This window comes from Jatropha curcas, chromosome 8, assembly GCF_041381405.1.
Source record: "Jatropha curcas cultivar XTBG-Jc1 chromosome 8, XTBG_Jcur_1.0, whole genome shotgun sequence".
Lineage (NCBI taxonomy): Eukaryota > Viridiplantae > Streptophyta > Magnoliopsida > Malpighiales > Euphorbiaceae > Jatropha > Jatropha curcas.
This window is the reverse complement of record NC_143158.1, coordinates 1,601,418-1,614,936: the sequence shown is the minus strand read 5'-3', so window position 1 is coordinate 1,614,936 and position 13,519 is coordinate 1,601,418. Positions and strand designations below refer to the sequence as shown.

Sequence of the window (13,519 nt, the reverse complement as noted above, 5' to 3'; positions counted from 1 at the left end):
ATGCTTGAATGTACTGTCAACAGCTTCATTGCCTTAGGACCTACAAACATGTGCCATTTTAACTATGCTATACAACGAATGTTCATAGGACCCACACCCATGTGGATTCTAATTCTAATTTATATGCATTTCCATTTTTGTTAATGCATTTTCTCTTTTTGGTACCAAGAATTTGATGTTCGTGATTCTTTTATTGATTTGATTAAATAGAATTCATTTGACTCAGACTATTCATTTTCTAGAAGAAAGATCCATAAAAAATATATATATATATATATATATATATACTACTATTAATTAATTAAATATTAAAACAAATAAAGTAGTAATTATTATCTTCACCTGTACAGTAATTTTTGGGAGGAAAAAAAAGACACATTTATTGGAGGGGCATATTAGTCACTCTAACCACAGTCAATTTGAGTATTAATAAATTTAATTAACTAGAACAAGAAAAGAAAAGGAACTAAAGAACACACCAATATCACTGCCGAGATCAGACCTCCAAAAACCAGAGGCTAACACCGCCAGCCAACAAGAACATGGACCAGCCACTACCATCCTCAGCCCACTCCAAGAGTTGGAGTATACATACCCGACCCGAGATCATCGCCAAATACGAAATCTACGAAAGAGTAGGCTCCGGTGCCTACTCTGACGTTTACAAGGCTCGCCGTCTCTCAGATAACACCATCGTTGCTCTTAAAGAAATCCACGACTATCAATCGGCTTTCCGTGAAATCGAGGCCTTACAGATGCTCCAGAACTGCCCTAATGTTGTGATTATGCACGAGTACTTTTGGAGAGAAGATGAGGACGCCGTTTTGGTTTTGGAGTTCCTGAGAACGGATTTGGCTGCTGTAATTAAGGAAGGGAAAAAGAACGGGATTAGTGTTGGAGAGGTTAAGAGATGGATGGTGCAGATATTGTGTGGTGTTGATGCTTGCCATAGGAATATGATTGTGCATCGGGATTTGAAGCCTGGTAATCTGTTGATTTCAGAGGATGGTATTCTCAAGTTGGCTGATTTTGGCCAGGTAAAAAACTGAGTTTTTTTTTTTATGTTATTTTTGTTTGATGGGGCCATGCGGCTGATTTGATTCGTGTATAGTTTATGATTGTTGTCATTATTGAATTGATGTAACCTAGTGAACTGGCTGATGGAAATTGCTGCTACTGAAACTATTTAATTGTGTTTTGATATTGTTGATAGTCTTTTTAGGAAAAGAAATATGAGAGAAAAAGAAAGGTCAAAACTTGTATACCTTTTTATATGTCGGCCATTTTGTTCCGGTTAGCTTTAACTGTTAATTGGTCATTCTTGATAATTGAAAGTGCAGTTTTTATTTCTGCATGTTCTGCTTGGAAGTATTGTTTTTGTATTCTTCTGGAAATGAATTGGTTTAGTTTGATTATATTTCCAGGCAAGAATGCTCATAGAGCCCGCATTTGTTGCTACTGATGGGAACCCTCAGCCATATGACCAAAACCCTGTTGATCAGGAACAAGTTGTTCCACCAGCTGAGATTGTTCCTGACGTGGACAATTTGTCTCAGGAGGCACAAGGAAACCAAGAGCAAGGTCTTGTAAGAATAGATGGAAACCAAGAACAAGGTCTTGTAAGGATCGATGAATCATTTGGAGAAGTAAATGAACTCAAGGCTCATGATTACTTGGATGAAACAAGTATTCGAGATGGTGATACGTCTTGTCTTGCAACAGGGACAGCAAGCGACATTGGAGATGATATTTTCAAGAGTTCTTACTCTTATGAGGTTGAAGAAGGTGCGGGCGATAGACACGGTTCACTTACTTCATGTGTTGGAACTCGCTGGTTCAGGGCTCCTGAACTACTCTATGGATCCACAGACTATGGACTGGAGGTAGACCTGTGGTCATTGGGCTGCATTTTTGCCGAACTCTTAACCCTCGGGCCCCTTTTCCCAGGGACGTCTGATATAGATCAACTCAGCAGAATTATCAACGTTCTAGGCAATTTAACAGAGGAGGTATGGCCAGGCTGTTTAAAACTTCCTGATTATGGAACAATTTCTTTTGCTCAGATTGAAAATCCCATTGGTTTAGAAGCCTGCCTCCCTAATCGTTCCCCTGATGAAATCTCTCTAGTCAAGAAACTGGTTTGTTATGACCCAGTTAACAGAGCGACAGCAATGGAACTGCTCCATGATGAGTATTTCAGCAAAGAACCTCTTCCTGTTCCCATCTCTGAGCTTCATGTACCTTTGGCAAATAGTGGACAAGATGAGGATTCTCCTGGTGGTTGGAATGACTATGATAGGGGATCTGATTCCGATTTTGATGAATTTGGCCCCATGAATATTACAACAAACGCCTCTGGTTTTTCCATACAGTTCCTCTGAGCTCAAACTTGATGAGGTCTGTTTTTCTCTGTATCTTCTGGAATTTCATTATTTTTGTTTAATTTTTTTGGCATTCTTAGCGCGAGGCTCTTTGCTTTAAGAGGTGAGAGGAGAGTTGTCTTTTGTATGCAGCCTTCTGTTGCACTTTTGGCAGAGAGGGTTTTTCCGCTTCTTGAATCTGTGACCTGTTGCGTGTAGACTTGCTTCTTACGTGCAAGAAAAATTCAGTAATTTCATTAGTTAATTATAAAAATTAATGTATCCTAGAATCTTTTGATTCTCATGTTTTATGCTCAAGTGATGCAAAGAATTTTCCTTGTTAACCCAGTATAGATTTTATGATCGTCTCCATTCTGGATGAAGTGTGTAAGCTCTGTCCAAGTAAATACGATTTCTATTGTCAGATAGGATAATTGAACATATTTTGCACAAAAGAGAGTTTGAATTGATTTATTTTGGGATTTTTTGTTGGCTAGAGGCACTACACTAGATTGTCAATTCAACTTGCCAAAAACAATTTTTTTAGATTTTAACTCTGTATTTATCACTGACAACATTTGAGATACCAAACTGACTAGACTCTATCACGTGGGTCACGTCGATAAATTTGTTTGTTCTCAATTTAAAACTTGAAATACACTATTTGTTTTTACTTGTAATAGTTTAAGATAAAATAGCAAATGTGATCTTTTATAGAGCAAAACAAGCTGGGCTATGAGTACCGCGAATCAACAAATCAGCTTCTTCCCGAGTATGGGCCAAATGAAGGAAATTTACAACAAATCCCGGCATTGGGCACCGTCACGGTCTAAACTTGAAGCGTAATGACGCTGATCTTCGTAAATTATGAACAATATGAACAAAAAGGAAATTTAACTTCTGAAAGAGAAGCAAATTTTAGGAGAAGGCATAGTCGCAGGTACACCATACAAAAAAAACTAAAGTTCCCAATTTTTATATTATTTGGCTACACGTCTGTATGTCTATCTGGTAGAACTCCATAAGCATTAAGCAGCACTGGCTCATTCTGTCTGCAATGTCCAGCTTGCTGCAATAAGAACTCTTTGCTCCAAAATTAGGAGATTGATGCTTCAACTAAACTTCCACTTTGCTTGCAAGTATATAATCCATCAGGCGACATATTCATCATAGGTGAAATCCCTATTCCTGGGGAAGAAGTGCAATCTCGATTTCTTGAAGTGATTTTCCTTTCGTCTCCATAACATTCCTTTTCACAAAAACCACTGCCATCAAGCAAAATGTGGCAAAAATAGTGTACAGGAGTTGGGGTCCTAGTTGCTCCAGCAAACGCAAAAATAACAATCCCACAAAGAAATTGATCACCTGAAGGATAACAGTCATATCACCAAGGAGCAATAATATAACCATGGGTAGAGAATTAATTCCATTTCGAAAACCATTTGAATAATAAAGCAGCTATCATATTTCATAAAATATTAATTTTGACTTGTAATTGGCAAGAGAGGGAATGAGGGATACATAAAGGGATTATCGTGAGAAAAAAGGCAAAAGAATTTACCCAATGCACTGACATGCAGACTGCCATAGCTTTTGCCCTGATTCGACTGGGGAATATTTCTGGGAGGAGGAGACCTGGTACTGGCCCAGCTCCTAAAGCAAATGTAAAGACGAACCTGTAGAGAGAATAAGTTTTCAATTATGGGCTCACATCCTGATAGTGTGAAGTCAGAAATTAGAATTTTCCATCTGGTATCCACAAAACATTTAAAATATGATATTATTATACAAGGAAAAATATTTCTCACATCAGCATGCCACCAACAGATAGGTATAAAGCTCCAGATCCTGACATATACGGACTTGCTCCAGCAACTTGAAGGCCCATGGAAACAGCCTGCAAAGAGAAAACACACCATATAAAAGTCAGGCTTTCTGGATACTCATAGGTTCCATTTATTTCATATAACCATTTCAGAAGATGGCTCTAGGTTGTTATTTTGTTTTATTCTGAAAGATTAAACTAATTCACAACCGAACTTCTCGCAACACGAAAGGTGTGCGATTATCTAGTTGCAAGCAAAGTAGAAGTTTAAAGATTAAACTAAGACTAAACTTCTAATTTGCACTTCAAAGGTGTGCGATAAAAACCTACCATTCCAAAAAAGCTCCCCAGAAGCAACACCTTCCTTCCTAGTTTATCCATCAACAGCATTGCAGTAACAGATCCTGAAGGCAACTAAGATCCCGGTCAAGAGAAATTTGCAGTAACCAATATTCATATGAAAACTACCAGGGAATGATATTATACCTAAAAGATTTGCAATTCCCACAAAGACGTTTGCTAGGTCTGATGGTACTCCCACGCTTTTAAACACAGTTGAAGAGAAATAAAACACAGCATTTATACCAGATAGCTGTTGTAAAGCAAATAGGGTTGACCCAATAAAAACAACTGCAAAAGGAACATGTGAATAACAAAGCCCAAAGAAAACAAGGAAAGAAGAGAAGGAAGATGATGACGACGACAAAGAAGAAGAGGAAGAGAAAGTGATGGTAGCTGCTGCAAGTGCCCAACAAGAAGAAAACACACTCACAAAGGCCATAGAATTTTACCAAAAAATATCTACCTCTAAAATGGCGACCATAAATCAATTCAGTGATCTTCACGGTATCCGTTTCATCCCCTCTGTCTAATTTGGATAATTCGTGCATTGCAAATTTGACATGTGCCCCACCTAAAAGCTTCTCAAATTCAATTTCAGCTTCAGAACTTCTTCCTTGCTGTCTCATACAAATAAGAAGTTATTAGCATCCACCCTCAACATAAGCACTTAAAAAAAAGAAGAAAATGCATTCATGAGGATTTATTATGACCAAGGCAAAAGGCAATCAAAATAATGCAATGTAAAAGATTGATGATTTTCTTTTTAAAGAAAAAAAAAAGGTTGACATTGATCAGGAAGGGAGGGATTGAGATCATTTATAAGGAGACACTAGTAGATGAGATTAAAGCTACACTGAAAAAAGGGAGTAGTCTCATTAAGCAAGTCAGTAATCTTTTTCAAAGTTCATATACTTTCTCTTTTTATAAGCTAATGTATGATGGACATACTCAAAGAATATCCATAGAAAATAAAATATGTAATAGGAGCAAACCTTATACAGCCAATGGGGACTTTCGGCACAAAACATCATGGCAAAAGCAAGTATTCCAGCGGGAATTGCGGACACCCAGAAACAGATGCGCCACCTGAGCATATTATAAATTGTGCGGTCACAATACACAATATGAATCACAGACATTGTGGATACCAAAGCATATTTCTTACCAGCCTGCAATATCTCTGACAGGAATTCCAATGAATAGAGCCCCCATAAGTCCAAGACAGGTTGCAATCTGGATAAAACTTCCATAAGTTCCCCTTACGAAAGCAGGAGAAACCTGCTCACACCATCACGGTTCAACAGGAATAAGAGGTGGGACACTTCCTACGGTTAAGTAAACAAAGATTATGCAGTATTTGTTGCAGTTTGAGTAAATCAATTTGATACCTCTGTCACATAAAGAGCTGCAACAGGGGGACCAAGGCCCATTCCTGTCCCAACTAATAACCTTCCAAAAAGCATACCAGCCAGAGTTGTTGTTGTTGCACTGAAAATGCATGTCATAAGTCCGGATGTTAACATGAACTCAGATTTCAAAAACAGAAGGGTGAGGGATGCTACACATTAAGAATTTATCCTTACCTTCTAATGGAAATAGAAATATGAAAAAAAAATTAAAAAAAAAAAAAAAAGGATGCAAGAATATAAATTTACAGCATATTACCCATTTGTGACCTCTAAACTCTCGGATAGTTTGAACAAGTTGCAAGGAACATATATTTACATTGTGCTTAAATTTTTGTTTCACATCCCTTTTTCCTTTGTGTTTTGAGTCTGTTCCTATTGCGTGCTTGCTTATATAGAGTTGCAAAATATCTCTTAAAGTTTATTATACTTCTACTTTTTCCCAATAAAGTTCTTAGGATTATCCAAGAAAAACATGCTAAGAAGGTTAGAATAATTGTTCATTTAGGTCTCACTTGACATCTGCAGGTCATTTGTGTCTAGAAGACAAGAATAGTCAACTATGGGGTAATAGAACAGTGGTGAATGGTGATCATTGGTTCTTTTCCTAACATAGAAAATTACAGAATAGACAAGGAAAGAAGAACCTGGGTCAGAAATTGACTAATATGGCCCAAAGGAAATGCAACAACATGGCACGCATGATAGTACTTAGCAAAAATTTGCTTCATGCAGCAGGGATATTACCTTATAGCAGCACCAATAATCATGGGCAAAGCGCACAACTGAAAAGCTCTACGCCGCCCAATCCCATCAGCAATCCATCCACTGAAAAGCGATCCGATGAACGCACCGCCCAAGCATGTACTGACCACTAGGCCTTCATTTGAAATCAAGTATTAGTTGGAAATTTCAATTAAATGATTGTGCATTAGATAATTGCAAAAGCCAAAATGGAAAACAACTCTATCACCTTCTGCCAAAGTATTTCCATTGAATCCAAGGTCCAATGAGATGCTTTCAAGTGGTTCATTCACTACACTATACATAATGCAAAACCATTATATCACAATCTAATAAAAATAAAACCATGGTGAACAAGTGAAAAAAAAAAACTGCCAAATGAACGAAAGGAAGTGTGCAAACCCAAGATGGTAGCCAAATAGGAAGGATGATATGGTTGCCACCAGTACATGGGGAAAAGAAAGCCTCCATGAAGGATTCGTGGGTTCCGGATCCAGATTTTCTTGAACAAGAGCTAAACAACATGCAAAAAGCAAGCCCAAATATTATCTCAGACAGCCTCATTCAAATTTGAAAAATCAAAAACCAGGCTACCTAAACCCAACTGCAAAAATTGTAAAAAGACGTCCAAAATTGATGGGAACTTAGAGCCATACAATATGTTGAAGAGTTATGATTGGGGGAAAGCACTTAGACAATGAAAAATGGAAGAATCTATAGTTCACTGATATCAATGGTGTTGTTTTCATAAACATAGCTCTAAAGAGTAATGTAGAAAAATGCACCCAATTATCAACTTTAGCAGCTCGGTACATGGATTTACCTGAATTATCTTCTACATCAACTGTGTTTGCATAATCTCTCGACGGCATTCGCTTGTATATAGAGTTAGTCTCACTCTGTCGTGCCCACATGCCAAATATGCAGCAAGCCTACATTCCGATTCACCAAATTCAGAGAGATTAAGACAACACATGATATTCATAATTCTAGTATGCAGTTCCCATAACATCTCGTAATCCTGTTTTGATTGCTAAATTGTAGTATTCATAATTGCTTTCTCTACATTAGGAATCATTTTCTCAATTTCCTTTTCAATTTAAACAAATCTTAACCACGTCTATGGATTGGTCATTAATGACAATCCAATATAAACTAATGCAAATTTTTAATAAACCGGACAAAATAACTTCACCAAAATGTCCAAAACAAACCGTTCCAAATACTTATTAGCGGCAAAGCAGAATTGACAAACTTGTAAATTTCAAACAGTACATAATTCTGTTCTAACTTTACAACAATACGAAATAAAACAGATCCTCATAAGATCACAAGCAAAAACAAATAGTAATTAATTTAAAAAACTTACTAATAAAAGAATTAATAAGTCGATTACAATTAAGTTTCGATCATCCAGCCATCAATGAAGGATCTGGAGGATGAAAAACAGTAAATAATTTGTGGTTTCTTTTGTTTAAAAAAAAAAATGAGACTACTCGAGGAAAATTTTCAAGCTAGCGTCTAAATATATATAAAGGAGAAAGGAGAGTAACTGTGCGCGTACCGTGCGCCGGTTTAGCGGTGGTTTAGGCGTTTAGCGAGTGAGAGAAGTTTCTTTAGATACGAATATGGAAACAGATCATTGGCTAAGTAATGTTTTCACTTTCAACGACTACAGAGAAAGAGAAAACACTGGGACTTCCAACTAGAAACGACAAGATTAAGCATAGATCCAAATCTAATAATTCACGTTAGCAGTTAATCATTATTAATTAAGAAATTAAATAGGTAAGTATCTGTATCTTTGTCGTGTCAATTAGTACGAGAATGCAGGTTTAGATTCGGTGTAACAGGTTTCTCTGGATTTAGAGAGTCCTGCTAATTAAAACTTGACACGTATAAGATTATGGATTGTGTGTGTGGATCCCGAATGTGTATGGCACAACCCAAAAGGGGTGAATTGAGTTTTCTAAAAACTGAAATAAATTTTAGAAATTCTAAACAAGAATTAGAATTCTAAGTGCAGCGGAAAAACACACAGAACTTTGTGAGAGTAGAATATGGATTAGAATCTCCTCACAATGTTCTAATTTTAGATATAGAAAGTCTGTGCAAAGTGCAGCTATTGATTAGAAAAGCTTCACACTGACTTGTACAATATCAGAGCTTCTTTATGAAGGAAAGTTATTGAACTCAGAACTTCCTCATAAAGTTTGCAAGACCATATAACACTGTGTGAAAGATTGTTATTAGAACTTCTTCACAGAGTCTTAATCAAATGTTAAAGTAACTTTATGATGAAGAGTTATCAGGATTAGAACATCCTCATAAAATTTAGAAAACAAAATAGAAACCCAAACAGTGAATTATACTGGAAATAGAACAACAGTTAGAACATTGTATATTCACTATATTAGAATACCAGAGTTCTAACGTTTAGAATAGATGAAACTTATTGTCGTTTTAGAACATCTGAATATTAACAATTTCAGCGTTTCTAAAAATTAAACAAGAGTGTGAAAGAGACAGTATCAACCAAACTTTAGAAATAAAGAGATCAACACCGAGAGTTATAGTGGTTCGGCACTAACTCGCCTACATCCACTCCCCAAGACGCATCTTGAGATCCTCCACTAAGTTATCTCTTTTAAAGGGTAAGAGACAAACCAACAGTACAAGGCAAATAGATCAACAACCTAGATCTACCCTTTTGTCCCACTAGATTTTCCAAAGGTTCTAGTTAACCTCAACCCTTTCTGTTTTTGGTAGAGTACAGAAAACTCAATTCAAGACATTGTTATCCCACACATGGAGAAGGTCGCTTGATAACCTCTATCTCAATAGCTTCTAACCTAAGCTATTACACTCAAAAGTTTAACAAAATAAAGAGTCTGTCTACTGTAGAATACAGATTCTAAATGGACAGAAAGAAACGCCTATATAAGCACAGGAAAAACAGTTTTATCAGATTAGAAGGTCGATTAGAACACAGAACTGTTTTTCAAAATGTAACCGTAAAAATTCTTTTCTTCTTTAAATATGAAAACGTTAAGGTATAGAGATGAAAAGAAAATGGGGGTAGAGTAAGTTTTGAGAGAAAAATATTCGTTCAATGAGAGAGTGTGCTCTTAAAACAATTACTCTTACTTCACCAAATGTTTAAGGCGTGAGTGTTCCTTTATATATAGGAAACAAGGAAGCTGTCACTTTTGGAAAGAGATTGAAAACAGAATATCTTCTTTCCTTATTTTAGAAGATGTGAGAATCTTTGTTACCAAAAATTATTTCATCCTTTTTGGTAAGAGAATAAAATCCGATTTTCACTTTCCTTTAGAAAAGATTTTTGACAGCATTTATTTTGGAAAGAATTTATTTGCGGAAAGATGCACTTACCAAAACCGAAAGAGATTTCCCTTTCATTTTAAGGTAAGCGAATAACTTTGAAACACCTTAGATCTTTCAAAATATATTTCCGAAAGAGTAAATGATTTTATTACCAAAAACATTAGAGAAGAAAATCTCTTTAGTTTTTAGGAAAAAATAAATCTTTTCGATTTAAAGGAATATTTTCGAAAATAAATTATTTTGAAGAAAACTAATTTTTCCGAAAAAATATTTTTGAGAGAGAAAATGATTTTTGTGCTCATATATAACCTTTCTCTCTATCCTACAAAGTTTCCTAAAAGTCTAGATGACTAGGATCTTCGAAATCTTCACTCTCAATATAGGACTTGCCTTGTATAATTTCTTTCCAAAGAAATTCTGCATAAAATAAAATTAGCACAAATAATATAATTTAAATTTATTTGTTTTGTAATAATCATCAAAATCCGAGATAAGTATTTTGACCCTTGAGCCAATAGTGTGGTTAATCAGGTGATTTTAAAGTGGTGTTTTAGACAATTTGAGGTGATAGTATCTGCCGTTGTTATTATGACAGGTGGTAGAGTTATAATTTCGTGGAATTCCGTTTCTTTCTTGAAGAGGCAGTAGCCTGCAGAACTTTTTAGGCATAAGGGGTGAATTAGTCATTTACGTAAGACCCTGAAGAGTCCAGATCTTCACGGCTCTAGCTGTTCAAGCATTTGTGTTGTTGTTAGTTGTCGTTTTAGTCCTCTACCATTCCACTTGAATTACGATGTAAGCCTGCAATGGACAATGGACCCGACCCCGTGCAGGTAACAGCGTAACAGGTCGACAGCGAATAACGCCGTGGACGTTGGTTCATTTTTTTCGTGTCTACAAAATCAGGTGTTTGATCCTTAAAGTACTTTAAAATCTATCTGTCTATATACCTATATATTTCTATAATCTTAAAGTAAAAAAAAAAAAAATTATAAAACTGACAAGGCGCTCTCCAATTTAGTATTTGTATTTATCTTTTTTTACCAATTTTAAAATTTTTTACCTTATCTTGAGTTTTTATATATAAATAATTAGTTAGGAAAATAATTTTTAAACTCAATATATGTAAATAATAATTAGTTAAAATAATAAAATATATATTATCATTATCTTTTTAAAATATTACCATTATCTTTAAAATTCAAACGTTAAAAATAAAAATATTTATTTGAATTTATAATTTTTGAATTTCATTTTTATCTATATAAACTAAGGATCTAAATGATCTAACTAATTTGGTTATACTCATTTTAATTTATTGATTTACTGTATATTAATTCTCGATTTTTTTCTCATTTGTTTGTTTATTTATACTATTTATTTATTTTTTGCTCTGTTATTCATCTTTTTCTTTTGATGAGAATCTTTGTTATATGAATGCTGGTTATGCTACAGCTCACAAGAAGGTTATGTAGAGTTGTGGTCATATTTTGCTCTATTTTTTTTTTCTTTTATTCTCAATATATATTATGTTGTTGTTCCATCAATTTTTATTTTTATATATGTTGTTTTTATTTCTGCCTGTAGCTCATTAGGTGAATTAGATAGAAATGTAGAGAGTGTTAGCCATGCGTTTATCCCAAAATCAAATCATAAAGTTTCATCTCTCGGCTCAATCTTATGACACTCTCCACTACTTTCTTGAACTGTGAGATTAAAATTCTTTTTTACTATAACATTTATTTATTTATTCATTCTTTTAGTTGTATTGTATAACTTTTATTTAGTTTGAAAATTATATATTTTATTTTAATGTATATGATATGGCAATTCTAAGATTTTGAGGAGTGGAGGCATATGTAAATTTTGGCACCCGTAAACAATGTAGATTACAACTCCTCCGGTTTGGATAAAAACGGTAGTTTAATACAGTGAATTTGTTATTTATTTTTCTTCGAAAAAAATCAGTTTAGACTGACTATGAATCAATTTCTGTTTAGATTGATAGAAATTGATTCATATTTTTGTTTTATAATTTTAGCATATATTTATCTTAATATCAGATTCTTGAAAAATCAATATAATTATAATTGTAAATAGTATTAGACGTTTTATGAAGCTTTTTAATTAATATGTAACTTTTAATAGATGCAATTCTAAATCTCTTCTTTTTTTAGCCAAATGATTGTGTTATTATTTATTCAGTTGATTTTGCAATTTCATTTCAAATTATTTCTTCTTAAATTTTGCAGGTTTTTTTTTTTTTTTTACTAAATTAGTGCATATTAGCTTAAGAGCTGCCTTATCATATATATATAAAGAAGCTAACCATTGTGCAGACTACTTAGCTAAATGTGCAAGAACCTATTCTTTAGGGACACACTATCTCATAGAGTCTCATCCAGTAATGTCTACTTGGCTTATGCATGACCAAAAAAAAAAAATGGTGCATATTAGCTTACATGCTGCTTGTATATGAGTGGTTGTTTATTTAGCTAATGCTTTATTAATTCAAATTGGATGTGTCTATAGATTTTTTAAACCAAATATATATATATATATATATGTATGTATAAAAGCAATTTAATCAGTGTCCTATGTTGAATAGGAAAATAATACTCTATATCTAGGTAATAAATTAATTTTTTACACATATATCTACAAGCCCTATTATTTTTAATTAATAGTTACAAAGATAATTATTAAGTATACTTTTAAATTTTTTCTCTTATCTATATTTACATATTTTTTATTTTTTTTATATATTTTAGTTTTCAAGAATTGTGCAATAGTTTTTTATGTACATGTATATATACTAATGAAGATAATATTTTCAGTCTAAAAAACTATTACACCAATCTATCCAAAAAATTAGTATTTTATTATTTAATTTAATTTTACAAGCCGTTATTCTTTTACTTTAACTACCGAAGTTATATATTTTGTAAAGGATATTTTTGTATCATTAGAACATAAAAAATGAGCTACATTTATGAACTTAAAAAGGCTTGAAAATATAACTTTTTATTATTCATTTAGTAAAAATTTATCATTTGAAAATTTATTTGAAATAAAATATAATGTATAGCAAATAGAGCAACTTATATAATGCGCAGACCTTTATTTAGTTGCACTATAAAAAATCAGCATATAATTATAAATATAGTTGACGTGCATAGCACATTATATTAAGATACGTGAAAAAGAAAGTGAGAAAGGAGGGCAGTTTTTATGTTATTTTAATATTTTTCCTTTATTTATTCCTTCAATATTTTATTTAGCTTTATTTTTTAAAATATTTTTAAATAATTGGTAAACATCTTGATTTAACCAATTATTTAAGAAAGGCCCAAATCATTATCAAGACCAACTGATGGTCGACAGGGATTATCTATAATTAGCAAAGAAATAAGGGAGCGAAGTGTAAGTTTCATTTTTCTCAGAAAAAATATCGCAGGCCTTATTTAGCAGTTATAAAATTTGGAAAAGGACTCTCC

The 13,519-nt window shown here is 33.7% G+C and overlaps 2 protein-coding genes across 3 annotated transcripts; one reads left to right on the top strand and one right to left on the bottom strand.

The window, feature by feature from the left end:
- The first annotated feature begins 456 nt into the window (after window positions 1–456).
- CAK1AT (CDK-activating kinase 1AT) lies at window positions 457–2,664 on the top strand. Its single transcript, XM_012221338.4, has 2 exons — window positions 457–1,037; window positions 1,425–2,664. Exons 1-2 carry the CDS (start codon window positions 543–545, stop codon window positions 2,379–2,381), a joined length of 1,452 nt encoding a protein of 483 aa, XP_012076728.1. The 5' UTR covers window positions 457–542; the 3' UTR covers window positions 2,382–2,664.
- Window positions 2,665–3,237: 573 nt separating this feature from the next.
- On the bottom strand, window positions 3,238–8,400 carry LOC105637745 (Major facilitator superfamily protein). 2 transcript variants are annotated; one of them, XM_037637135.2, is made up of 14 exons: window positions 8,242–8,400; window positions 7,501–7,609; window positions 7,080–7,191; window positions 6,907–6,974; window positions 6,681–6,813; window positions 5,916–6,015; window positions 5,693–5,805; window positions 5,520–5,613; window positions 4,991–5,144; window positions 4,672–4,815; window positions 4,516–4,589; window positions 4,169–4,257; window positions 3,922–4,036; window positions 3,238–3,725 (listed from the first exon to the last, which is right to left on the bottom strand). In XM_037637135.2, exons 2-14 carry the CDS (start codon window positions 7,589–7,591, stop codon window positions 3,543–3,545), a joined length of 1,470 nt encoding a protein of 489 aa, XP_037493063.1. In that variant the 5' UTR covers window positions 7,592–7,609; window positions 8,242–8,400; the 3' UTR covers window positions 3,238–3,542. The 2 variants fall into 2 exon arrangements, with proteins under 2 accessions (XP_037493063.1, XP_037493064.1); XM_037637136.2 differs by lacking the exon at window positions 8,242–8,400 and adding an exon at window positions 8,047–8,065.
- Between the last annotated feature and the right edge of the window lie 5,119 nt (window positions 8,401–13,519).

What these genes read in the sequence shown, in the direction of transcription:
- CAK1AT (XM_012221338.4), top strand. Translation starts at nt 543, where the DNA reads ATGGACCAGCCACTACCATCCTCAGCCCACTCCAAGAGTTGGAGTATA. An exon ending in AGTTGGCTGATTTTGGCCAG is followed by an intron (nt 1,038 to 1,424) that starts GTAAAAAACTGA and finishes TTATATTTCCAG; the next exon opens with GCAAGAATGCTCATAGAGCC.
- LOC105637745 (XM_037637135.2), bottom strand. Translation starts at nt 7,591, where the DNA reads ATGTGGGCACGACAGAGTGAGACTAACTCTATATACAAGCGAATGCCG. An exon ending in TGATGTAGAAGATAATTCAG is followed by an intron (nt 7,192 to 7,500) that starts GTAAATCCATGT and finishes CATGTTGTTTAG; the next exon opens with CTCTTGTTCAAGAAAATCTG. An exon ending in CAGCTCTTTATGTGACAGAG is followed by an intron (nt 5,806 to 5,915) that starts GTATCAAATTGA and finishes TGGTGTGAGCAG; the next exon opens with GTTTCTCCTGCTTTCGTAAG.